The following is a 26,970-nucleotide window of genomic DNA, read 5'->3' as shown; positions in this document are numbered from 1 at the left end:
CCCGTTAGGGTGAAAAGGAAGGCTGGTAGGTATAGGGAATGCTGGATGACGAAAGAAATTGAGGGTTTGGTTAAGAAAAAAAAAGGAAGCATATGTTAGGTATAGACAGGATAGATCGAATGAATCCTTAGAAGAGTAGAAAGAAAGTAGGAGTATACTTAAGAGGGAAATCAGGGGACATGAGATAGCATTGGCAAATAGAATTAAGGAGAATCCAAAGGGTTTTTACAAATATATTAAGGACAAAAGGGTAACTAGGGAGAGAATAGGCCCCCTCAAAGATCAGCAAGATGGCCTTTGTACGGAGCCACAGAAAATGGGGGAGATACTAAATGAATATTTTGCATCAGTATTTACAGTGGAAAAGGATGTGGAAGATATAGACTGTAGGGAAATAGATGGTGACATCTTGCAAAATGTCCAGATTACAGAGAAGGAAGTGCTGGATATCTTGAAACGGCTAAAAGTGGATAAATCCCCAGGACCAGATCAGGTGTACCCAAGAACTCTGTGGGAAGCTAGAGAGGCAATTGCTGGGCCTCTTGCTGAGATATTTGTGTCATTGATAGTCACAGGTGAGGTGCCGGAAGACTGCAGGTTGGCAAACGTGGTGCCACTGTTTAAGAAGGGGGGTAAAGATAAGCCAGGGAACTATAGACCAGTGAGCCTGACCTCGATGGTGGGCAAGTTGTTGGAGGAAATCCTGAGGGACAGGATGTACATGTATTTGGAAAGGCAAGGACTGATTAGGGATAATCAACATGGCTTTGTGCGTGGGAAATCATGTCTCACAAACTTGATTGAGCTTTTTGAAGAAGTAACAAAGAAGATTGATGAGAGCAGAGCAATAGATGTGATCTATATGGACTTCAGTAAGGCGTTCGACAAGGTTCCCCAAGAGAGACTGATTATCAAAGTTAGATCTCATGGAATACAGGGAGAACTAACCGTTTGGATACAGAACTGGCTCAAAGATAGAAGGTGGCAGGTGGAAGGTTGTTTTTCAGAGTGGAGGCCTGTGACCAGTGGAGTGCCACAAGGATCGGTGCTGGGCCCTCTACCTTTTGTCATTTACATAAATGATTTGGATGCGAGCATAAGAGGTACAGTTAGTAAGTTTGCAGATGACACCAAAATTGGAGGTGTAGTGGACAGCGAAGAGGGTTACCTCAGATTACAATAGGATCTGGACCAGATGGGTCAATGGGCTGAGAAGTGGCAGATGGAGTTTAATTCAGATAAATGCAAGGTGCTGCATTTTGGGAAAGCAAATCTTAGCAGGACTTATACACTTAATGGTAAGGTTCTCGGGAGTGTTGCTGAACAAAGAGATCTTGGAGTGCAGGTTCATAGCTCCTTGAAAGTGGAGTCGCATTTAGATAGGATAGTGAAGAAGGCGTTTGGTGTGCTTTCCTTTATTGGTCAGAGTATTGAGTACAGGAGTTGGGAGGTCATGTTGCGGCTGTACAGGACATTGGTTAGGCCACTGTTGGAATATTGCGTGCAATTCTGGTCTCCTTCTTATCGGAAAGATGTTGTGAAACCTGAAAGGGTTCAGAAAAGATTTACAAGGATGTTGCCAGGTTTGAAGGATCTGAGCTACAGGGAGAGGCTGAACAGGGTGGGGTTGTTTTCCCTGGAGCGTCGGAGGCTGAGGGGTGACCTGCAAGAGGTTTCCAAATTTTGAGGGGCATAGATAGGATAAATAGGCAAAGTCTTTTCCCTGGGGTCGGGGAACTAGAGGGTTTAGGGTGAGAGGGGAAAGATATAAAAGAGATCTACGGGGCAACCTTTTCACGCAGAGGATAGTATGTGTATGGAATGAGCTGCCAGAGGATGTGGTGAAGGCTGGTACAATTGCAACATTTAAGAGGCATTTGGATGTGTATATGAATAGGAAGGGTTTGGAGGGATATGGGCCGGGTGCTGGCAGGTGGGACTAAATTGGGTTGGGATATCTGGTCGGCATGGATAGGTTGGACCGAAGGGTCTGTTTCCATGCTGTACATCTCTATGACTCTATGACTCGACACTAGAAAACAGGAACGCTACCCAGCGCATGTGAGCTGACACCAATGTGAAAAAATACTCCAAAAGGTAGGACTTGTTACATTTTGCTATCAAACTGTCCACAATGCTAATTTACACCCTCAAGGAGATGGGACTTGAACCTCAGTCTGCTGGCTTCAAAGTAGGAACCCTAACACCACACCACAACAGCCCCCAGGACAGGTCTGCTATAGATCTCCAAACAAAGATTGATTGCGGCAAATTATGGTGGATAGAAGCAAAATACTGCAGATGCTGGAAATCTGAAGCAAGCATGGAGAATGCTGGAAAACTCAACAGGTCTGGCAGCATCGGTGCAGAGAGAATCAGAGTTAACATTTCGAGTCTGATAGGACTTTTCTTCAGAATTGGCTCCAGTGAACTAGTCTACGTTAAAAGTCTTGCCTGGGTCAGACTAGAGAAGAAATTATTGTCCAATTTTCCATGAGATGCAGGAGATTCTAAAGAACTAACCAAGTCAGACTGAAAAGCCCAAGCATATCACCCGAGTTCACACTGCGAAATACTTTAGAAACAATGACTTAAAGATATTAATGTCATTAAGAGGCAAACCAATATCATAGCTGTGTCACTGCATCAATTCAGCTCCAAGCGTTTAAATCTCAACCAAGATAGTGGGAGATAACAAACAATTAGCTCCTGCATATCTCATGGGTAGAGAGGAAACAGTTAGGAATCATGACCCTGATGGATATAATGATTTCTCACGGAAAACGCCTGGTCGTCAGGCAAAGACTGAGTTAGATATGGCTAAATTCCTTAAAATCAGATAGATGGATGGTAGTTAGTTGATAGTTGCTATTCAGCCTCCTACAATGTTGATGAATATATTGAGCTGGAAATGTGTTGCTGGAAAAGCGCAGCAGGTCAGGCAGCAGCCAGGGAACAGGAGAATCGACGTTTCGGGCATAAGCCCTTCTTCAGGAATTCCTGAAGGGCTTATGCCCGAAACGTCGATTCTCCTGTTCCCTGGATGCTGCCTGACCTGCTGCGCTTTTCCAGCAACACATTTCCAGCTCTGATCTCCAGCATCTGCAGACCTCACTTTCTCCTCCGATGAATATATTGAGTCAAACAGACGCTTCGGTCCAACCAGCCCATGCTGAACACAATCCCAAACTAAACTAGCCCGACATGCCTTCTCTGGCCCATGTCCCTCCAAACCATTCATATTCATGTTCTTACCCATTGTAAATGTTCCTACATTCACCACATCCTCAGGATGTTCATTCCACACACAAACTACCCTCTGTGTAAAATATTTGCCCCTCATGTCTTTTTAAAATCTCTCTCCTCTCACCTTAAAAATGTGCCCCCTAGACTTGAAATTCCCAACCAAGGGAAAACATAACTTACCATAACTCTATCTATACCCCCTCATTATTTTATCAATTTCTATCACGTCACCTCTCGACCTCCTACGTTCCAGCGAAAAAAGTCCCAGCCCATCCAGTCTTTCTTTATAATTCAAACCTTCCATACCCAGCAACACCCTGGTAAATCTTTTCTGAGTCCTCTTAAGCCTAATAACATCCTTCCTATAACTGGGAGATCAACTTGACATACACAAGGGGCAGCCAAACCATCTCAAACAAAAAGTATAAAATATTTGAAAGTTTTTAAAAAAATGCATTGTACTTACCTTTCATCCTGTCCAATGTAATTTCTCACAAATGTACACGATGCAAAAAGGATTCACAAAGTTTCCTCTATCTTTCACCTTGTCTTGTTGGTTGCATTGGAACAGGAGTCTGGACATTCAGTAACCAGCAGGATTGATGCTCACAGTGATCCATGATTCATAGCAGATGTTAATGAGCCATGTTAGAACGCACAAACATTAGCAGGGGGTACAGGTCCCCACAGCGCCAGGCAAATGGGCAAGTTGGGAGCTGCATAGACACCAGGAAATGTCTTCATATTCTTGATTTATTTTAGTTGATGGACTTATTAACTGATCAGAAAGGATGGGCCTGTAACATGACTCTGAAAACTGCATGGGTAAGTGGTTCTCCCATGGCAACCTCTACATATATTGGGATCAGAAGCACAGCTTCATTGCTAACCTGATCTGTCCCTTTAAAGAATTCACGTACTCCACAAAATTCAAGGCAGATGACAAGATCAACAGCTTGCTGGTCAAGGTCAAGATCGTGACTGGCAACTCTGTATTAAATAGGATCATTGAATTCCTACAGTATGGAATCAGGCCATTCAGCCCATTGAGTTCACACCAACCTTCCAAACAGCATCCCATTCAGACCCACCCTTTCTATCCCTGTAACCCCACATTTCCCATGGTTTATTCAGCTAGCCTGCACATCCCTGGACACTATGGGCAATTTAGCATGGCCGATCCATTTAAATCTATACATCTATGGACCGTGGAAGGAAACCAGAGCACGCGGAGAAAACCCATGCAGACACAGGGAGAATATATAAACTCCACTACCCCCTCTACAGTTGCATGAGGAGTTCACCTAGGAGAGGAAAAAGCTGACTTGAGATTTAATGAAAGCTTTCAAAATCATAAGGGCTTTGCTTAATGAGGTCAGCCAGGTGGATCTCATAGAATATGAGGTCCCTAACGGACCAGATTAACAGCCCCAATCAGGGAAAGCTGGTTGACAGATATAAACAGGAATGTCCGACATTCTGCTAATTCAGAGCTAGACCAGTGTCAAGGATTCTCGCTGTGTAAATACAGGATGACTTGGTGACGAGGTACCGGCCTCTGTGGAGTTATTTCAGTGGTGACAAGAGAAAAGCACACTCATGAAAGACATTTGCTCACAATGGCTATTTTTGAGTTGGGGGTAAGCATTTCTGGCATTAAGCCTTTGTTTGAGAAGCTTGATTAGTTCGATCCTGCCATAAGACTGGGCCCAGTATGTGGAAAGAACACTTTTTTCCTCAGGCAAATGACATTGGGGCACATGAAAGGCAATGAGTAATTCCCCTGACAACTTGTGGACCTGCAGCTTTTTCAATTATTAGGAACCTAACTTTCCCTGAGGCACCAGATACTAAAACCTTCCAAGAACTGATGGATTTAGTTAAGGAATATTATGATCCCAAGTCTTCTCTAATTCTGAGACACTACTGGTTTTACTCAGCAATTCGAGAAGGAGAATCTATATTGAGATACACACTAAAAGAAAAATCAAATTTATATAGTGCCTTGCAGCCAGTGAAGTACTTTTGAAACATTGGTGTGGTTTAAGAAATATAGAATCCCTAACGTGGAAGACAACCATTTGGCCCAAGGAATCCACACTAACACTCCGAAAAGCATCCCATCCAGACCCACCCCTTACCCAATAACTTTGCATTTTCCATGGCTAACCCACCTAGCCTGCACATCCCCGGTCACCATGGGCAATTTAGCATGGCCAATCCACCCTAACCTGCACACCTTTGCACTGTGAGAGGCAAGCAGCGCACCTGGAGGAAGACTTTGCAGACACTGGGAGAATGTGCAAGCTTCACACAGACAGTCACCAGAGGGTAGAACTGAACCCAGGTCCCTGGTGCTGTGATGCAGCAGTGCTAACCACTGAGCTACTATGCCACCCTGTGGCCTACTGACATGCAGCAAGCTCCTGTATCTCCAAGTGACTTCCTAACAGGAGGTCATTTCCACTTCCATGCATCTTGATTCAAGTCATTATTTTTACATAGAATTGTTTCCTAAAAATCTTGCACTGGTTTCTCACTTCCAAATCCAAATCCAAAACTTCATTTATCTGTTCACATCTAAGGTGATGAAGTTTAGCGGTTTGATCCTAGATATTAAGCTGTAGTTATTCAGTTTGTGTCTTTGTTCTCTCCTGCCCTCCATCTCCACAATAAAGGTACACACACCTTCCCATCCTCCTGTCCTGTTAAAGTCTAGAGAGCAGAGAGAGATTGTGACTGGGTGTTTAAACCCCTCATCCTGCAGACATCAGGCACCTAAAAATGGAATTGGTGAAACTTTCCTAAACCACCCTGATAAGGCAGACCCCAATTATAAATTCCTGCTATCCAGGGTCTCCCTTCTGAATTTTCATGTAACTTTCAGACTGGCCTAACAGGAAACCTTCAGGGACCAATTGAGATTTTAAGCAGGTGTGAGTGGCAGTGGTGAATTCCCTGTCCCAGGTCTAACCAGCTAAGATCCAGAAAGGTACGGCTTCATTAATGTCTCTCTTTCTTTGCAAGGCCAGGGGGAAATGGAGTATTTTACTGGGCCCCACAGGGGCTTCTTACTCATGCACCCCCTTTTCTGATTAGGATATTTTTCCCGAGTATTAATTGATATCATGTGGTTTGGACACATTTCCTGATAGGCTGCTGATACAGTTTCCATCACACTTTTCAAGAGGGAGCTACTAGTTTTCTTCTCCATCAAGTATTTATGTAAAGATTTTACAGTCCTGCAGTCAAAGCTCTTCATTTTGTACTAATCAGGACAGAATTGCAAGAATACCAGTTTTCAAAGGAAACAACAATTTATACTACATGAGAAGAGGGTGCTAATTGGTAGCAAAACTAACTCTGATTGGTCAAAGCACTGCCATGGAGAATGCATAAGGCAACAGTCAACTGCCAAGCTGTTGTGTCAGTTCAAACCAGGCAAGTCCACTCTGATTGGAAATGCCTTGACCAACAGGAATATATGAGGAATGGGCATCTCTTCCACCAAGAGTTTCAGTTCAGTTATAAAGGCACAATGTGTGAACATGATCCTTGTGTTTGCAAACGATAGGGCCCAGTGTGTGAACCAATGCATGTGAAAAGCCACATATACAAGTCATGCTGTGAGACTGGCCGAGGACAATTTTGGGGCACAAGAGCCATGCAAATTTACGGAGATGCTGGCTTATCCCGAGATTCTGTGCAACCGGGGAGAGGGAAGAGCATGTGAGAGAGAGAGAGAGAGAGAGAGAGAGAGAGAGAGAGAGAGAGAGAGAGAGAGAGAGAGAGAGAGAGAGAGAGAGAGAGAGAGAGAGAGAGAGAGAGAGAGAGAGAGAGAGAACGAGAAAGAGGGCACGAGAAAGAGAGAGAGCACGAGCAAGAGAGAGAGAGAGAGAGAGAGAGAGAGAGAGCATGAGAAAGAGCACGAGAGAGAGAGAGAGACACACACACTCTGTATAGCTCAGTTCAGATTGTATCTCAATTACCATTGATAGAAGGACACTGAGCAATCCATTCCCCAGAATCTATTATTTCAGTTTTCAATGCCACATTTCCAAAAGTAAGCGCCCACATAGTGAATGAGTAAAAGGAAAACCTAGGTCAAATCAGTGAAAATACATATTTTACGTAATTTATTCAGATAGAAGGGGATACAGCTAAAGCTAATGCAAATAAAAAGTGATATGAACTAGAACGACAAACAGTTATTGAGAGGAAATGACAGAAGAAAGTAATTTGAGATTCATTTCTACCTGATGTTTCAACAAATACATTTGTTGAGTTGAAGTAAATGCTGTATTTTAAATCTATATTCCCACTGTTTATTCAACAAACATGATATTTCACTATTAATGTTATGATAAAGCTATCTTCACTCACAGGCACATCCGCAATGATCTGTGATTGCAATACATTTTTGCACAATTCAGATAATTGCACCTCTATTCAATTGTTCAAAGCCCTGAAGTGAGTGACAGCTCCATTTAGAAGCAATGACGCATCACTCATTGAAATGCTGAAAGACACTTGCCTTGTCATTATATCTGTGACCTTCAGTTAGGCAAGTTATTCCACTATTTCAAATAGGCACAGCATGCTCAGACTTGAGACAGGGAGATGACGAGGAGGTTCCCTTTTCTGACTAAAGGATGGTGACTCTCTGTTGAAGAGTATTAGTGTGTGTGGGGATTCTGACTGAGCACAGGTCTGATCATGCCACACAAACAGAAGCGAACAACCACCACCTGGTTCCACTGGTCGACAATGGAAGTGAACATGGAGGTTATTTGGCACAATACTCATACCTCAGGTGCTGCCTCCATTGTAAGGGCAGGGCGGAAGTAAAAGGCACTGATTTTGCATTTAAAATGAGTTCATGCAAATTTAGAGCAGCCATTTTATTTCTGTCATTTCTGAAGATGTGGGCTCATGCATGGTAAGATCACAATGGTTCCAACTTTGAAGCACTGACCCGCAATCAGTCTTACATGGAAATCCACCGTATATTCCAAAAGGTGGCTTGGGTTTGCTGATGCCTGCAGTCACTTTGAATATTGGATGATGATTTGGATTGAAGAAGTGTGCAAGGTTATAAGAATAAAGGCAGGCGTTAGATAATCATGCTGGTTTGGCATTAGATAAACATGCTGGTTTGAAGAGCCTGTGCATACAAAATGGGCCGAGTGGCCTGCTTCTGCTCCATAAAATGTCTTTGATTCTGTTCATTATTCTCAGACAGCAAAACATTTCAAAAACACATTGTCCTTCACTTTTATTTTAAGTTTTCTAATACAGAAATAAATTATTGTTTTGCCATCATTAGAGACTAAACTATAGATATAAGCAAAGTTTAACAAATTAAAATGTATATCCTTTTTATACGATAATGGGAAATGTTGAAATTAGCTTTTCAGGGCTAGTGAGGGTGTTGAGAACTAATTATGAGCTCAGTTTGCCATTACAAAGACAGTTAGACATTAAACAAAGTGTAATATTTTCAAGTTGTTTTCTCTTTCCCTGACAAGATGATATCAAGTGCAGAAGCTTTCATTAATTCACAGATTCTCATTTGACCATGTCTCAACACCGCTGCCTGGAAAGAAGTGTTGAGTCAACGACAGTGACTCTGGATTTCCGTGTTAGTTTGGGGATGCCTAGATTCTCAATGTTACTGTGAGTTTCACTGGAGTAATGCTGGCCGACACTGGCCGTTTCAAAACTTTTTTTTTTCCAAATTTGAAGTTTTTTTTGTGAGACTGCATAAGAGTAAGGAAACATCTCTGCAAGAGCTACATTAATGTCCTCGATGTTGGCCTCTCAGTGGACTCTCCGTAAGCTTCTGCTGTTTGTGTCCCATCCCACACCAAGTGCGTGATGCCACCTGGTATTCAAGACTTTCATCGTATAATTGGATATCAATGCAAGGACACAATTGGAAAAACTCTCCATGTTGCTACCACTAGACTTAGAGCATTGATAATATTTCAAATGATTAACTATGTTCTGGAAGGGTATTACTTGTGCATTATTTTGTATCTGGTGGTTTGCTTCCATCGTTCTCTGGTGCGTCGTCCTTGATTCTCCACAATTTCATGCAAAAGATTGACATACCCGTATTCACTGCTCCGGAGGGGTTTCTCTTTGGTCGGGGAGTTTGTTCCCACTGTTTGCTCACTGTTTGGTGTGGTTGGTATCATAGCATCACATCGTGTGCCTGGAAAAATCTCTGTCTCACAGCCGAGCTGTCCTCTTCTCATCCCTTTCGTTGTTGACATGTCTTCCCCTATCATTGAGGACTGGTTATTTTCTCCAAAATGTTTTTTACTCTTCAGACCAATCGCATCAGTCTTCACCCTTGGCTCTGCTCCTCTCTCAACCATAACTCTTCCTTTGGAATGTCCAGTATTTCCCTGGCTTCCATCTTTTGATGTGGTCCCACTTTCCTCATTGGGTTGTCTTTCGGTCAGACTGTTTGAGAGGCCGGCACTTGAATCATGGACACTATCAGCTTCGTCGTGGATTAATCTGCCTGCTCCTCGTGGACATGTTGATACATTATGCCTCCCATTCGTCACTGAAGACAAGTCTTCATCAGAATTCAGATAATGACAAATGGTGTCATTGCCAGTTGACATTTTGTACAGTGGTAGGATCATTCCTACAGGTTTGCCATTTCCATTCCTATCCTGCTTGGCTCCGTCGGTCCTTCCCAGGTTCTGACAGGACACTTTGTCCAGTGCTGTTGAATTGCTTATTGATTTGGAATGCAGAGCTATTACTGACTGATCCATAAAGACTGCCAGTGATGGATCAGAGCTCCCTTGTGACGGGATGCTGTTGTGTTTTTCCATTTCCCGATTACTTTGAGCGAATCTGTCGCTTGGAAAACTCGCCCAATCCTCAGAAAGTGATGGGACGATCAATGCATTTGTGGTGTTTGGAATTTCCTGATCACCTTTTGCTAACTGAGCAGGCTCCATACACCGTTGAACCCCTGATACAGTCACCGGTTGCTTCTTAAACATGGCAGCACACAACTCAGGATGAATGGTTTCTGCTCCCATATTGGGTGTGGACTGGTGATCCTTTGAGAAATGCTCTTTGGCAGATTTGTGTTGAGGATGCTTTTCCTGTTGCTTGGTTCCTTGCCCGTCTGGTTTTACCTGCTCCTTCCCTTGCTTCCTTTTCAACAGAAACACCAACAGCAGCAGCAAGATGAGCAGCCCTAAACAGAAACACAATTACATTCAATTCAGGAGCAAAGCAAAGTTGACTAGCTCAGAGTTGACTGCCTGATATAAAAGACCCTCTTTCACCTTGCCAGGAAAACACAAGTTGTCTAACTTGCGAAAATTCCAAAGGAAAAGCAGCTGTACTTTCTCCTCCAACACCCTGGTGTATTTGGTGTTACTGGTTTATCAGCATATGGTGACTGCATGGAGATCTGACGCTGGCTCTATTATAATCTGCACATCTCTGTCCCTGTTCAGTCACGTATATTTAAGGCTGAGGGTGATAGATCTTTGGGATCTAAGGAAATCAAGGAACCAGACAGCGAAGTAAAACGAGGTGAAATGAATCAAATTCACATTAAGCCCCCCCAGTCGTAAACTCATCCTAACACCACCAGTGTAAACTCCTCGTTTAGAGTCAGACAGTTTTTAACAGCACAGAAAGAGGCCCTTCAGCCCATCATGTCTGTGCCAGTCATCAAACATTTATGTAACTATTCTAATCCCATTTTCCAGCACTTGGTTCTGTAATTTTGTACACTATGGTGTTACAAGTCTTCATCTAAATAGTTCTTCAATCCCACCATTCAGGCAATGTGTTCCAGACATTCAACTTCCTTCTAAACCTCCTGCTCCTTATCTTAAAACCATGTCCCTGGGACTGAATATTCTAGTAAGTATAAAAGTTTCTCCCTGTCTATGCCTTTCACATTTCACAACTCAGTCAGCCTTCTCTACTCTAAGGAAAATAACCCCAGCCTATGTAGTCTCTCGTCATTGCTGAAACATTCTAGACCAGGCGAATCTCTTCTGCATCCTCTCGTGTATACTTGCATCCTTTTCATAGTGCAGCAAACATGGGTGGTATGCACTGTTAGTGGTTAGCACTGCTGCCTCTCAGCGCCAGGGACCCTGGTTCGATTCCAGCCTCGGGTGATTGTCTGTGTGGAGTTTGCATATTCTCCCAGTGTCTGCATGGGTTTCCTTCGGGTGATCTGGATTACTCCCACAGTCCAAAAATGTGCAGGTTAGGTGAGCTGGCCATGCTAAATTGCCCCGTAGTGTTCAGGGATGTGTACGTTAGGTGCATTACTCAGGGGTAAATGTAGAGTCATAGAGTCAGGCAATAGGTCTGGGTGGTTTACTCTTCAGAGGGTTGGGCCAGGGCCCTATTTCCACACTGTATGGATTCAATGAAGACTACACACTGTCCTCCAGCTGTGGCCTCACTAATACTATATACGGCTCCATCATAATCTCCTGCTCTTGTATTTGAATTCCCATTTCACCGGCCCACTAAGAGAAATTGAGATCCTGTGTCGGTAGGTACTGGGTTAATATCATCCAGTCTCATTCATTTAAATCACAGGCTTTTGCAGATAGAAGAGACCTTTGCTCAAATTTTCCAGTTTATGTATCTATTGGATCAGCAATGCACAGCAATGGTAGGGAAGGAAATGAAGCAGTGGGAAGGTGATGGCCTAGCGTTATTATCTCTGGACTGTTAATCCAGAGACCCAGGTAATGCACTGGATCCTGGGCTCGAATCCTACCATGGCAGATGGCGGAATTTGAATTCAATAAAAATTTGAAATTAAGAATCTAATGAAGACTATGAATCCACTGCTGATTGTCGGAAAAAGCCCATCTGGTTCACTAACATCCTTTAGGAAAGGAAACTGCTATCCTTTACCTGATCTGGCCTACATGTAATGTGGTTACAGACCCTCTGGGCAATTGGGGATGGGCAATAAATGCTGGCCTAGCCAGTGACGCCCTCATCCCATGAATGAATACAGGGAAACAAATTAGCAGCAGAGGGTATAAGGAAAAGGGCAGAAATGTGAATCATATCATAGCACCAAACATCATTATATGCAGATATTCCAATGGGAGACAGAGCCACAGGTTTCATTGCCATGTGGAGGAGGAGAAAGAGCAGTTTAAATGTCTTTCAGGATTTCCTTTGTAATTTGCTTTGTCCTTACCAGTTGCAGACATGCTCACAGTCAACACCAGGATCATATGTATTGCTTCCCAGTCTCCCTATATAGTGAAGGTGCTGTAAGTACAGTAAGTATCATAACGAAGTGATAAATGTACAGGGAGTGAATGTTGATTATCACGCTGACCCAGCCTGTCCCCTTCATCTACACTGTTGGGTGTAATGAGCATTTATTCCAAGCTCAGAAGCATTGGCATTAGTTTTAACAAGCAGGCTGTGGCTTTGATTCAGACCAGCTACTTGGCCTGGAGACTGATTTGGTGATATCCTCTCCGCAGGAAGTACAGAGCAGAACCATCCACATCCATTATCTCCAGTGGAAATCCTGCTGGAAGAGCATTATTTAGTAGCACAGTACTTGTGTATTGCTGGGTAAAAAAGACAGATTTTGTCAAAGCCCTTCACCTTGCACTTGTCAGAACAATTCATAAGAAAAATTCTCAATTCCCAAAGGAAAGGGGAAACATCAATTGCACCGAGTGGGAGGAGACTGCTGATTGGTTGGCAAGTCAACAATTGGTAAGGGTGCTACCATGTAACCATGGCACCTTCCCCTGCAACCGCAGAGGGTGTAACACCCACCCATTTACTTCCTCCATCCTCAGTAGCCAAGGTTCCAGACACACCTTCCAGACAAAGCAGCAATTTACCTGCACTTCACTCAATCTAGTCCACTGCTCATAATGTGGTCTGCTCTCCACTGGGAAACAAAATGCAGACTGAGCAACCGCTCTGCAGAACACTTCTATTCTGTCCACAAAAATGACCCTGAGCTTCTGGTTTCCTGCCACTTCAATACACCATCTTGGCCAACACCTCTGTCCCAAGCTTGCTGCAGTGCTCCAGTAAAGCTCAGCACAAGCTGGAAGAACATCAGCTCATTTTCCACTTGGAACCCTGCAGACTTCAGGACTCTAAAATAGAGTTCAATAATTTTAGAGCCTGAGCACCTTCTCCTATGTCCTAATCCGAATCCCCACACACAAGGCCTTGTCATCACATAGGCTGATGCCACAAATCCCAAATACTAATAGCCCAATTAGCAGCTACTCATTCTCCCAGACTGACCTTTACACGTTCTCTCTCCCTCTGGGCCCCATCTCTACCTATCAAGGTGGCATGGTAGCTCAGTGGTTTGCACTGCTGCCTTACCGCGCCAGGGACCCAAGCTCAATTCCGATCTAGGGCGACTGTCTGTGTAGAGTTTGCACATTCTCCCAGCGTATATATGGGCTTCCTCCAGGTGTTTCAGCTTCCCCTCTCAGTCCAAAGGTGTGCAGATTAGGTGGATTGGCTATGCTGAATTGGTCATGGTGTCCAGGGATGTCCAAGCTAGGTGGGTTAGCCTTGGGAAATACAGGGTCACAGGGATAGGGAAGGAGTGTGGGTCTGGGATGATGATCCACACTGTAGGGATTCTGTCATTCTATGATTGCTCCTCCCTCTCCCCAACCCATCTTTGGCATATATCCTTGCTGCAATCAATTCTGGAGGATCACTGGATCCTAAAAATTAGCTCTGCTTTCTCTCTCCACAGATTCTGCCAGACCTGCTGAGATTCCCCATCAACTTCTGTTTTTGTTTTTGATTTCCAGCATCCGCAGTCCTTTGATTTTTTTTGGTAAAGGTGTTGTCAGCGCGACAGTGAACTGTCAGTCATCACTAACTGATGCAGTCTATTTGGCAATGTATACACCACGTCAACTAGCCAATGCTTCAGTACTAGTCTCTAATACAATATGAATTTTGTTTGCCCATTACATTTCTGGCAAATTGTCCCAATATGCAAGAGACAAAAATCTTTGACAAAAAAGACCCTTGTAGCAGCAATACATAAATGCTGAGAAATCTTCTCTTTCCAAAAAAACCACAACCACCTTTCACATTTACCTAGAGCTTATTTGTTTTCTCAATATTACATAAACAACATATTACATGCACAACAAAAATCTGCTTGAACGTACCCAGGAGCCCCAGTAGCACTGGGAGGAGTAGCTGAGGTTGTGTGTGTTGGTTAGGCCAGGCTGTGCTCATGGTCACTGAGCAGGCAAAATCAGATGCATTCCAGACAGGGATTCCCTTCAAGTGGGGGGGATCATTACAAGTAACAGAATATCCATTCACCAACACAGAGCTATTCATGAGATCTGGAAATAGACATAGTACAATTGTTCAAAGAGACCCATTTTCGATCAATGCAGGGTTGTTGTGAAATGTAAACTTTAAAAACTTTGGATATGCACAAGATGGATAACAAAACCGTGAATGACATTTGAAAACAATTTACACGACAATTCAAAGTTCAAGTCTCCAATGACGTGACCACCTTTCATGATATATATTCTATGATTTTCCCATGCATTCGCAACATTCTCTTCTTACAATCTCCAATGAAAATCAACACAACATTAACATAGAAAAGTACTTGATGTGTAGAGCCTTCCAAAAATCTTGAATTCTGGGAGAAGGCGTCAAAAGCTCATTGAGAAGCACCTAGAAAGTTAAAAAATTCTGTAGAGTGGAAGGCAGAAAAACATGAAGGAGTGAGGACAGAAAAAGTCAAATTAAATAGCAGGAAGGACAGGAGAGAGACAGTGTTATGAAGATTGCATTACATATTGACTATTCATTCAGTGACATAGTGGTACATCATTGTTCTTTGCTGAGCCTGAGAAATTGTATCATTTTCAGTGTATGAAATTAAATTTTAAAACATTCCTAAGCCAGTTTGCAAATGTAAACAGAAAGCATCAAAGAAACTCAGGTCTGGAGAGGGAAAAGTAGCATTAATGTTTCACGTCTAGTGACCCTTCATCAGAACAGTTTCTGTTTAGTGAGAGTCAGTATAACATAGTTAATTTAAAAAGTTACCTCTCAGAAAGGACATCCAATCTGCATGTTCACACAAACAACTCCAAGGATTGGTGTGAAGACGGATCTTCTGGAACTTCGGTCCTGCCAAAGCCTGTTCTGTCAGGAAAACCAGCTTATTGTTGGAGAGGTTCAGAACAGAGATGTTCCCATTTCCACGGAGACTCCAGTCAGCTATTGTGCTGATCTGATTCTGAGAGAGGTCAAGTTCAATCAGATTGGAGAAATGGGACAGGGTATCTAATCCAATCGCCTGAATTCTGTTTCTGGCCAGGGAAAGGCTAATCAAGCTGGCAGCATTGAAAAACCAAGCAGCATCGATCACTGAGAGTTTGTTATCATTTAGATTCAGGACAGTGAGGTGGAGGAAAGAATTAAAAGCTCCTTGTTCAATGCTGGCAATATCACTGTTGGATATTGTCAGGTTGGTCACAGAGTTCAGGTTTGAACTGTTGAGCATTGTATTGTTGATTGACTGAAACCCACTCAGCACTGTGAAAATGAGGAGTTTTAAATCGGGGGGATAGAATGAAGCTGAAAGATAAAAGATTTAAAAAATAATGCAACTTTTAGCTGGTGTTTGAAAAGAGCTAACATTTATGAACATTTTCTAAATGTATTTCATAAAATTTGAATGTGCAGTCTGAAGAAAATGCACTCAATTCATTAGAATTATGGTATGATTTTCAGAAAATAATTTCATTTTTCATAGCTGTGCTTACCGTTTGGTATGATGGTGCAGACAAATACATTGCTGGATGCTTCTGTACATGGGATCCTGCCTTCACAGCTTGAAGTAAAGAATAAGGCCCAAACAGAAAGTGTGGACAATGACACTGGAGGAAACATCTTACATAAATCATCACAAGAGATTAGCCACAAGGTTGCATTTGCAAGAATCTGAGGGACACGAAAAGGATTTTGTATCTGATTGAAGAGGACAGATTCAGTTACTTAAATAAAAACAAATACTGGAGAAACTCAGCAGCTCTGGCAGCATCTGTGGAGAGAGAAATAAAGTTGATGTTTTGAAGCTAATGACTCTTCTTCAGAATTGAAATTTAGACATTTGTGATGAATTGAGTATATAATCATTGATCCTGTGGTGCAGAGGTAGTGCCCCTACGTCTAGGCCAGAAGGCCTGAATTCAAGTCCCACCTGTCTGTCATAACATGTCTGAACTGTTAATTGTTCATGACTGCTGTAAAAACAAAACACTGGGAAGAGGCAGCAGGGAGATGATATCGAGAAACTTTTGTACAGTGGATTTCAGAGCCTGAGCCTGTGCACCCCACAAGGGCTTTGCACACCCTACCGATGGAAAATGGAGCACCTCTCCCAGTTAGAGTCTCATCTTTCCAGAATCAGCATCTTACCTGCTATTGGAGAACACTGTGCCGTATGGGCAGAATGGATCTCAAAATCAGGATTAAACATTTCTGACAAGTATTTTGGTAGGTTTAAAGACAGTAAATAAGCTTGAGTAATTAAAGCAAATGACAGAAACATAGAAATTATTGCATTTAATGATTTGAAGTCCCTGTAGTCGGCATAAGATAAACATTTGACATGGACCAAAGAGCCTGTTTCCATGCTGTATAACTCTATGCTATTCAATTTTAGTTAGTGTAATGAATTTATAAATTGGGCATCTCCATGGATCCACTTACAATTCATGTTTCCTGTTTCTCACATGGACTGTGGCATCAGGAAAATCTGGAAGAAGCTGGGGACTACCACCTCATCGCTGGCACACCAAGATGGTATCGGAGACTTTGAGACTTTCGGCAAACTCTGAAGGACAAAGTAATCCAACTCACAAATTATGCCGCATAAAAGCTCGTTTCTACAGATATGTGTTGATCTGGCTTCTGTAACCATGGATACTCTGTTTCCTCTGCATGAGCAGTAGTGTATGTGCTTCTATCTGCAGGGGACATCGCTTCCCTGGGTAAGCTCACACACTAAGGTAATTCTACTGCATTACCAATTGATGGGAAAGATGGTCATGTCTTGGGATGCATTTAAAAGAATTTGTCACAGCACAGCTTGATGAATTAATCACTGCTGCAGTTACTCACAGATGGTCTGACCAGAAATCTCAAAACTTGCGAACACCCACTCACATTGGAAAGAATTTGCACAGTTCGATGAAAAAAAAAAATCACCACAGAAGAAAAACTGCGAACTTTAACTGTAGCTGAGCAATCTATATTTCTGCCCACAATGGTACACACTACAGAAGCACAGAGAATAGACAAAAGATCAGAGCATGCCAGTGAACTATGTCTGACCAAAGTGAAGGAATTACAGTCACAAAAGAACATGAAACTTCACCACATATTCAGAGTTGGGGAAGATTTTGTTTCAATAGATTGGATCCTTGTAATGTGAAATATTGCTAGATTTGTGTAGCCATTCACCTGATCAGAAGGAGTTTAATAAAAATCAGGACGTTCAGCAAAGAAACATCTGCTCTCGTCTACAAACAGACCCATATTCAATGGTTAATCCTGTAAAGATGCTTAATCTCACAATTAACTCAGTGCCATGCTTAAAATGTTGTCCTCGTGCCCTGTATTCCAGCCCTCGCAACCCAAATCAAATATCCCAGCTACTGAGATTGATTTTGTTCTTTCATGGCAGGACCTGAACTCTGTGGGAAGCTAGAGAAATTATTGCTGGGCCTCTTGCTGAGATATTTGTATCATCAATAGTCACAGGTGAGGTGCCGGAAGACTGGAGGTTGGCAAACGTTGCACCACTGTTTAAGAAGGGTGGTAAGGACAAGCCAGGGAACTATAGGCCAGTGAAGCTGACCTTGGTGGTGGGCAAGTTGTTGGAGGGAATCCTGAGGGACAGAATGTACATGTATTTGGAAAGGCAAGGACTGATTAGGGATAGTCAACATGGCTTTGTGCGTGGGAAATCATGTCACACAAACTTGATTGAGTTTTTTGAAGCAGTAACAAAGAGGATTGATGAGGGCAGAGTGGTAGATGTGATCTAAATGGACTTCAATTTGACAAGGTTCCCCATGGGAGACTGATTAGCAAGGTTAGATCTCACAGAATACAGGGAGAACTAGCTATTTGGATACAGAACTGGCTCAAAGGTAGAAGAGGGTGGTGGCGGAGGGTGGCTTTTCAGACTGGAGGCCTGTGACCAGTGGAGTGCCACAAGGATCTGTGCTGGGTCCTCTACTTTTTGTCATTTACATAAATGATTTGGATGCAAGCAGAAGAGGTACAGTTAGTAAGTTTGCAGATGACACCAAAATTGGAGGTGTACTGGACAGTGAAGAGGGTTATCTCATATTACAACAGGATCTTGACCAGATGGGCCAATGAGCTGAGAAATGGCAGATGGAGTTTAATTCAGATAAATGTGAGGTGCTGCATTTTGGAAAGCAAATCTTAGCAAGACTTATACAACTAATGGTAAGGTCCTATGGAATGTTGCTGAACAAAGAGACCTTGGAGTGCAGGTTCATAGCTCCTTGAAAGTGGAGTCGCAGGTAGATAGGATAGTGAAGGCGGCATTAGGTATGCTTTCCTTTATTCATCAGAGGATTGAGTACAGGAGTTGGGAGGTCATGTTGCGGCTGTACAGGACATTGGTTAGGCCACTGTTGGAATATTGCATGCAATTCTGGTCTCCTTCCTATCGGAAAGATGTTGTGAAACTTGAAAGGGTTCAGAAAAGATTTACAAGGATGTTGCTAGGGTTGGAGGATTTGAGCTATAGGGAGAGGTTGAACAGGCTGGGGCTGTTTACCCTGGAGCGTCGGAGGCTAAGGGGTGACCTTATGGAGGTTTACAAAATTATGAGGTGCTTGGATAGGGTAAATCGGCAAAGTCTTTTCCCTGTGGTGGGGGAGTCCAGAACTAGAAGGCATGGGTTTAGGGTGAGAGGGGAAAGATATAAAAGAGACCTACGGGCAACCTTTTCACACAGAGGGTGGTACGGGTATGGAATGAGCTGCCAGAGGAAGTGGTGGAGGCTGGTACAATTGCAACATTTAAGAGGCATTTGGATGGGTATATGAGTAGGAAGGATTTGGAGGGATATGGGCCGGGTGCTGGCATGTGGGACTAGATTGGATTGGGATATCTGGTTGGTATGGATGGGTTGGACCGAAGGGTCTGTTTCCATGCTGTACATCTCTATGACTCTATGGGATGTGATGTCACTGGCAAGGCCAGCATTTGTAGCCCATCTTTAGTTGCCCTTGAACTGATTGGTTTATCAGTCATTTCAGAGGACATTTAAGAGTCAATCATACTGCTGTGGGTCGAGAGTCACATGTAGGCCAGAGCAGGTAAAGATGGCAGATTTCCTTCCCTGAAAGTCAGTAGTGAACCAGATAGTAACCTTTCTTAAAAAAAAATTAATGATGGCTTCCTGAAACCAGTCTTCAATTGCAGATATTATGATTGCAATTTATATTCTCGCCACTGAGGTGGTGGGACTTGAATCAATGCACCAGAGCTTGAGATCTGGTCTCTGGATTATCCCAAAAACTGCAGATGCAGGAAATTGGAAATAAAAAAAGGAAGTGCTGGAGAAACTCTAAAGGTCTGGCCATAACTACAGAGAGGAGAAGAGAGTTAATGTGTCAAGCGAAAGAGGAGTTAACCTTTATATTCCAGTGACTATTCTTCAATTTAGTAACTACGGAGAGAGAAAGAAAAAGAAAGAAAGAGAACGAGAGAGAGAAAGAAAGTGAAAGAGAGAGAGAGAAAGAGAAAGAGAGAGAGAAAGAAAAAAGAGAAAGAGAGAGAGAAAAAGAGAGAGAGAAAAAGAGAGAGAGAAAAAGAGAGAGAGAAAAAGAGAGAGAGAAAGACAGAAAGAGAGAAACAGAGAGAGAGCACAAAGAAGAGGGCGCAAAGGGGGAGTGTTTCTCTCTCCACATATGTTGCCAGTCCTGCTGAGTTTTTTCAGCAGTCTCTGTTTTGGTTCCAGAAGTCTCCAGCATCTGCAGTCCTTTGTTTTGTATTAAAAGAAACAGATATTGTGAAGCACCCAGCACACACCGGAATGTACAAACAGCATTCAGCTCAAGACCTACAAAGCAGTGTACAAAAGGCTGTGTGTTGTAGGATCACTTCTGGAAGGCACAAGCAGTGTGCAGAGTCAGAAATGCAGCAGTCTTCCAATGCCAAAGGAGATGGGGGCTTCTTTGTGCCACCACACCAGCCTTCTCTCCGGCCCAAGTCCAAGTCCTCGTTCAACTCTGAGCCACTCTCCGCGCTGAGACTTCCATGAGGAGCTGCCCAGCTGATCAATGGTCAATGCTACTTAAACACCAAGGCGAAAGTGAGGATTGTAGATGCTGGAGATTAGAGTAGAGAGTGTGGTGTTGGAAAAGCACAGCCAGTCAAGCAGCATCCGAGGAGCAGGAAAATTCATGTTTCAGGCAAAAGCCCTTCGTCAGGAATCCTGATGAAGGGCTTTTGCCCTAAAGGTCTATTTCCCTGCACAAGGATGCTGCCTGACCTGCTGTGCTTTTCCAGCATCCCACTCTCAACATGACTTAAACACCCCATGGCCTTGCTCTGTGGTTCTCAGTTACATACTCAATTGCCTATCGTGCCCAGGGATGTGCTGATTAAGTGGGTTAGCCTTGGGTAACGTGGGTTGGGTGGGATGCTCTTCAGAAGATTGGTGTGGACTCAATGGGCTGAAAGGTTTGCTTTCACACTATCGGGATTCTCGAATTCTAAATAATATTCTTCTGATGACTTTAAGATCTCCTTTCCTGCTGTGGTTCTGTTCGCCGAGCTGGAAGTTTTTGTTGCAAACGTTTCGTCCCCTGTCTAGATGACATCCTCAGTGGTTGGGAGCCTCCTGTGAAGCGCTTCTGTGGTGTTTCCTCCGGCATTTATAGTGGCCTGTCCCTGCCGCTTCCGGTTGTCAGTTTCAGCTGTCCGCTGTAGTGGCCGGTATATTGGGGACAGGGGACGAAACGTTTGCAACAAAAACTTCCAGCTCGGCGAACAGAACCACAGCAACGAGCACCCGAGCTACAAATCTTCTCACAAACTTTGATCTCCTTTCCTTTCAAGAATCAGAGCTATATTTTTCCCAATTTCAGTTTCCTCCTCTAAAAACCTGATGTAAATCGTCTAATAGTTTTGTGATCATCATTTGACTCCTAATTCTAGATTTCTAATTAATTCAAATTCCACCATCTGCCCAATTTGAACACTGGTCCCCAGCTCATTACCTGGGTCTCTGGATTAACAGTCCAGCAATAATGCCAATCGGCCATCATCACCTCCAACCACTGATGATTGTATCAATGCAGTGTCAGCTGGGTAAGAAAGTCACCAAAGTGTGACCTATAAAAATATATAATCAGAATTGTACACATTATTAGATATTAATTGCACGAGACATCCGAGCCAATGTAACAAATCATTAACTTGACTTATCGCTGGTCCCTCATTACCCAACACCATTGGCCAGTTTACAGCTTTTCTGTTGTCGCTCAAGGTTCCCATAACAATATGTGAATGTGACTACAACAAATCCTCAATTACTCTGAAGAACTTGTCTGAACTGGAAATTTCTCAGGGGGAGTCGTGCAGTGGAGGTGTGTTAGAGACCATTTCTTTTAACACAATAATAAAACCTCAAAATTAACCAAGCATGTCAGTATAACATCTAAAATGTATTAAGCTTTTTTCTAGCATATGGAAGCTGAGACAGGTTAGCAAATATTGAAAGTGCCCTTTATCAGTGCATACTCCCAGTGGTACACAAATCTGAAACATTCAGCAGTTCCCATTTGGTATTGCTGTTTATGCTGACATCCATTCTCAGCAGTTCCTGATTTGTTGCAGAAATTCCTTACTTAATAATCCTTCTCACTTCCATCAAATATTCCAGTCAGTGTCACACACGGGAACATTTATCTTTTTTGCGTCTTGTTAATTAATTCTTAAGTACAGTTACCATGGGTCAGGCTGAGTGTGAAGCTCTATTTACATAACTATACAAAAGGTTAACTACATTCTGCTCCATCTTCAGGTACACCCCTATTATTTCAAGTTAGTTTTACGTCGTGCACTACCTCAAGTCAGGTTACTAAACTCAATCCTCCTACTGCTGGATTGTGGGCATGTCTGTCATAGAACATAGAAAAGTACAGAACAGAACAGATCCTTTGGCCCACGATATTGTGCCGAGGTTTAATCCTAATGTAAAATATAATAACTTAACCTACGCAGCCCTCAACTCACTGCTATCCACATGCATGTCCAGCAGTCGCTTAAATGTCCCTAATGACTTTCCCTTCCACCACCGCCACTGGCAACACATTCCATGCACTCACAACTCTGTGTAAAGAACCTACCTCTGAAGTCTCCTCTATATCTTTCTCCTAATATCTTAGGACTATGAATCCTCGTACCAGTCAATCCTGCCCTGGGGAAAAGTCTCTGGCTATTCACTCTATCTATTCCTCTCATTATCTTGTACACCTCGATCAGATCTCCTCTCTTCCTCCTTCTCTCCAGAGGAAAAAGTCCGAACTTATTCGACCTTTCTTCATAAGGCAAGCCCTCCAGTCCAGGCAGCATCCTGGCAAACTTTCTTTGCACCCTCTCCAAAGCCTCTGTACCTTTCCTACAGTAGGGCGACCAGAACTGGACACAATATTCCAAGTGTGGTCTCACCTGGGACTCGTAGAGCTGCAGCAAAACCTCACGGCTCTTAAACTCAATCCCCCTGTTAATGAAAGCTAAATGCTTTCTTAACAACCTTATCCCCTTGGGTGGCAACTTTGAGGGATCTGTGCACTTGCACACCCAGATCCCTCTGTTCCTCTACACTGCCAAGAATCCTGTCTTTAATCCTATATTCAGCATTCGCGTTCGACCTTCCAAAATGCATCACTTTGCATTTATCCAGGCTGAACTCCATCTGCCATTTCTCAGCCCAGCTCTGCATCCTGTCTTTGTCACGCTGCAGCCTGCAATAGCCCTCGATACTATCAACGGCACCTCCAACCTTTGTGTCATCGGCAAATTTACTAACCCACCCCTCAACCTCCTCAAAAATAGAGCCCTGTGGGACACCACTCAACACTGACCTCCAGGCAGAATACTTCCCATCTACAACCACTCTCTGCCTTCTGTCAGGCAACTAATTCTGAATCTAGATAGCCAAATCACCCTGTATCCCATACCTCGACTTTATGAATGAGCCTACCATGGGGAACCTTATCAAATGCCTTGCCAAAGTCATTATACACCACGTCCACTGCTCAGCCATCGTCAACCTGTCTTGTCACCTCCTCAAAGAACTCAATAAGATTGTTGAGGCATGACCTGCCAGCACCTGGCCAATATCCCTCCAAACCCCTCCTATTCATATATCCATCCAAATACCTCTTCAATATTGCAATTGTACCAGCCTCCACAAGTTCCTCTGGTAGCTCATTCCAAACATGTACCACCCTCTGTGTGAAAAAGTTCCCCCGTAGGTCTCTCTTTTATATCTTTCCCTCTCATCCTAAACCTATGCCCTTTTGTTCTGGACTCCCCGACCCCAGGGAAAAGACTTTGCCTCTTTACTTGATCCATACCCCTCAATTTTGTAAACTTCTATAAAGTCACCCCTCAGCCTCCGACGCTCCAGGGAAAACAGCCCCAGCCTGTTCAACCTCTCCCTATAGCTCAAATCCTCCAACCCTGGCAACATCCTTGTAAATCTTTTCTGAACCCTTTCAAGTTTCACAACATCTTTCTGATAGGAAGGAGACCAGAATTGCATGCAATATTCCAACAGTGGCCTAACCAATATCCTGTACAGCCGCAACATGACTTCCCAACTCCTGTACTCAATACTCTGACCAATAAAGGAAAGCATATCAAACACCTTCGTCACTATCCTATCTACCTGCAACTCCACTTTCAAGGAGCTATGAACCTGCACTCCAAGGTCTCTTTGTTCAGCAACATTCCATAGGACCTTACCATTAGTTGTATAAGTCCTGCTAAGATTTGCTTTCCCAAAATGCAGCACCTCACATTTATCTGAATTAAACTCCATCTGACACTTCTCAGCTCATTGGCCTATTTGGTAAAGATCCTGTTGTAATCTGAGATAACCCTCTTCGCTGTCCAGTACACCTCCAATTTTGGTGTCATCTGCAAACTTACTAACTGTACCTCTTACGCTCGCATCTAAATCATTTATGTAAATGACAAAAAGTAGAGGACCCAGCACAGATCCTTGTGGCACTCCACTGGTCACAGGCCTCCAGTCTGAAAAACAACCCTGCACCACCACCCTCTGTCTTCTACCTTTGAGCCAGGTCTGTATCCAAATAGCTAGTTCTCCCTGTATTCTGTGAGATCTAACCTTGCTAATCAGTCTCCCATGGGGAACCTTGTCAAATTGAAGTCCATTTAGATCACATCTACCACTCTGCCCTCATCAATCCTCTGTTACTGCTTCAAAAAACTCAATCAAGTTTGTGTGACATGATTTCCCACGCACAAAGCCATATTGACTATCCCTAATCAGTCCTTGCCTTTCCAAATACATGTACATCCTGTCCCTCAGGATTCCCTCCAACAACTTGCCCACCACCGACGTCAGCTTCACTGGTCTATAGTTCCCTGGCTTGTCTTTACCGCCCTTCTTAAACAGTGGCACCACATTAGCGAACCTCCAGTCTTACAGCACCTCTCCTGTGACTATCGATGATACAAATATCTCAGCAAGAGGCCCAGCAATTATTTCTCTAGCTTCCCACAGAGTTCTCGGGTACACCTGATCAGGTCCTGGGGATTTATCCACCTTTACCAGTTTCAAGACATCCAGCACTTCCTCCTCTGTAATCTGGACATTTTGCAAGATGTCAGCATCTATTTTTCTACAGTCTATATCTTCCGTATCCTTTTCCACAGTAAATACTGATGCAAAATACTCATTTAGTATCTCCCCCACTTTCTGCGGCTCCACACAAAGGCCGCCTTGCTGATCTTTGAGGGGCCCTATTCTCTCCCTAGTTACCCTTTTGTCCTTAATATATTTGTAAAAACTTTTTGGATTCTCCTTAATTCTATTTGCCAAAGTTATCTCATGTCCCCTTTTTGCTCTCCTGATTTCCCTCTTAAGTATACTCCTACTTCCTCTATCCTCTTCTAAGAATTCACTCGATCTATCCTGTCTATACCTTACATATGCTTCCTTCGTTTGCATCCCAAATTTAGCAATTTCCGCGAACCTTGGCCCATTATAACACTCCAATTTTTGGAAATCAGTTTTGTACCTGGTGAACAGCGTGGTCCGAGCATGGATCCATTTCTCACTTTTTGCCAGTCCAAGAAACTGCTCGTCGCCTCGGCTCTCTATTTTGTATAATGTGGCTGCCTTTGGATCCATTTTGTCACACACGCTGACCTTTGCTATTAGTCTCTTCCACGGCAGGTTATCAAATGCTTTCTTGAAATCCATTGCGTTGTTCTTCTCAATCCTTCAGAAACTACTTTCGAGAATTCAATAAGTTTGGTTAAACATGACCTTTTAGAAATCCTATTTCTGTCTTTAGAAGTCTGCCTCTATAATCTTTTAGCAAAGATCCTTGTACCCTTCTTTCTACTGCTGTTAAATTAGCAGGCCTATTGAGCACCACCAGTAATAATAACATTTATGTACTGAGCTTATTTTTAAAATTCTATTTAAAATTTCATCTATTCTTGAATTGTTGATTGGCAAACCCTTAAGTTCAAATTGCATTCATTGACGAAATAGAACAAACTGCAAACCATGTCGGATTGATTAATTTCAGACCAATGCAGACATGAGACAGATAATCAAAAAAAGTACATTATTCTATAAGAAATAATGCTCCTAAATCATGGGTTTTACCATCACACTTGAATATCATAGAAACAAAGCAGCATTTAGATTTGTCATAAAATTACCCAATAATTAGTTACAATTTTAAAATCGTCCAAAATAACTTTGAATTGTTTCATCGCAATTAATCTACGTAAGATTGTCACACTTCATTGTGGATCGCATTTGATCATCTGATAGCGTGTTCAGGGACCCTTCTAGAATGAACAATTCCTAAAATTGGGCAAAATGAAAAGAGAAAACGCCAGCCATTGCATCTGAAAAAAAAATTATAAATATCTCACAAGACAGTTACAGCTGTGGGAGGCCATTTGGCCCTTCTTGATTTATTCATCCAAGAGCTGCTAATTATTCCTTCAGTTGCTGCTCAAATGGAGGTAGCCATGGGTGTCCTGGCACCTGAGTCACAGAATTATGATACAGGTACAGCAAGTTTTTAGGAAGGTCAAATGAGTATTGTCATTTATTGCCCAGGAATGGAATTTAAAAAGGGATGTGTTGCAACAGTTATACGAAGCATTGATGAGGCTGCCTCTCGACTAGTATGTAGTTATAGTCTCTTTATTCAAAAAAAGGGTGTAAATGCATTAGAAGCAGTTCAGAGAATGTTCACGCAGTTAATATCTGTCACAGAGAAGTTATCTTATGAAGAAGATGCTCAGTGAAGGATGAGCCTAAGTGCCAGTTTAAGGCCTGGTGAACAGTAAGAGGATGCCTTGCTGGACAAATGAGAG

General features: G+C 42.9%; 1 protein-coding gene across 3 annotated transcripts; it reads right to left on the bottom strand.

Annotated features, from left to right (window-relative positions):
- Window positions 1–7,425: 7,425 nt before the first annotated feature.
- On the bottom strand, window positions 7,426–17,167 carry LOC122564944 (uncharacterized). Of its 3 annotated transcripts, none has more exons than XM_043720464.2 (5): window positions 17,029–17,167; window positions 16,080–16,193; window positions 15,358–15,891; window positions 14,451–14,633; window positions 7,426–10,474 (listed from the first exon to the last, which is right to left on the bottom strand). In XM_043720464.2, the coding sequence occupies exons 1-5, from the start codon at window positions 17,033–17,035 to the stop codon at window positions 9,264–9,266; spliced, it is 2,049 nt and encodes a 682-aa protein (XP_043576399.2). In that variant the 5' UTR covers window positions 17,036–17,167; the 3' UTR covers window positions 7,426–9,263. The 3 variants fall into 3 exon arrangements, with proteins under 3 accessions (XP_043576399.2, XP_043576397.2, XP_043576396.2); XM_043720462.2 differs by having other exon boundaries at window positions 16,080–16,257; window positions 17,029–17,143; XM_043720461.2 differs by having other exon boundaries at window positions 16,080–16,357; window positions 17,029–17,110.
- Window positions 17,168–26,970: the final 9,803 nt, after the last annotated feature.

This window comes from Chiloscyllium plagiosum, unplaced genomic scaffold (genome assembly GCF_037043375.1).
Source record: "Chiloscyllium plagiosum isolate Xiang-an unplaced genomic scaffold, Cpla_swu_hap1 HiC_scaffold_21, whole genome shotgun sequence".
NCBI classification, from domain to species: Eukaryota; Metazoa; Chordata; class Chondrichthyes; order Orectolobiformes; family Hemiscylliidae; genus Chiloscyllium; species Chiloscyllium plagiosum.
Note: the sequence above shows the minus strand (reverse complement) of the source record. Positions and strands in the feature narration are given on the sequence as shown.

Excerpts from the sequence above, each read along its gene's own strand:
- LOC122564944 (XM_043720462.2), bottom strand. The coding sequence starts at position 16,206 with ATGTTTCCTCCAGTGTCATTGTCCACACTTTCTGTTTGGGCCTTATTC. Across the intron at positions 15,892-16,079 it reads CTGCACCATCATACCAAACG|CTTCATTCTATCCCCCCGAT; the intron begins GTAAGCACAGCT and ends TTTATCTTTCAG. Across the intron at positions 10,475-14,450 it reads AGTGCTACTGGGGCTCCTGG|GGCTGCTCATCTTGCTGCTG; the intron begins GTACGTTCAAGC and ends GTTTCTGTTTAG.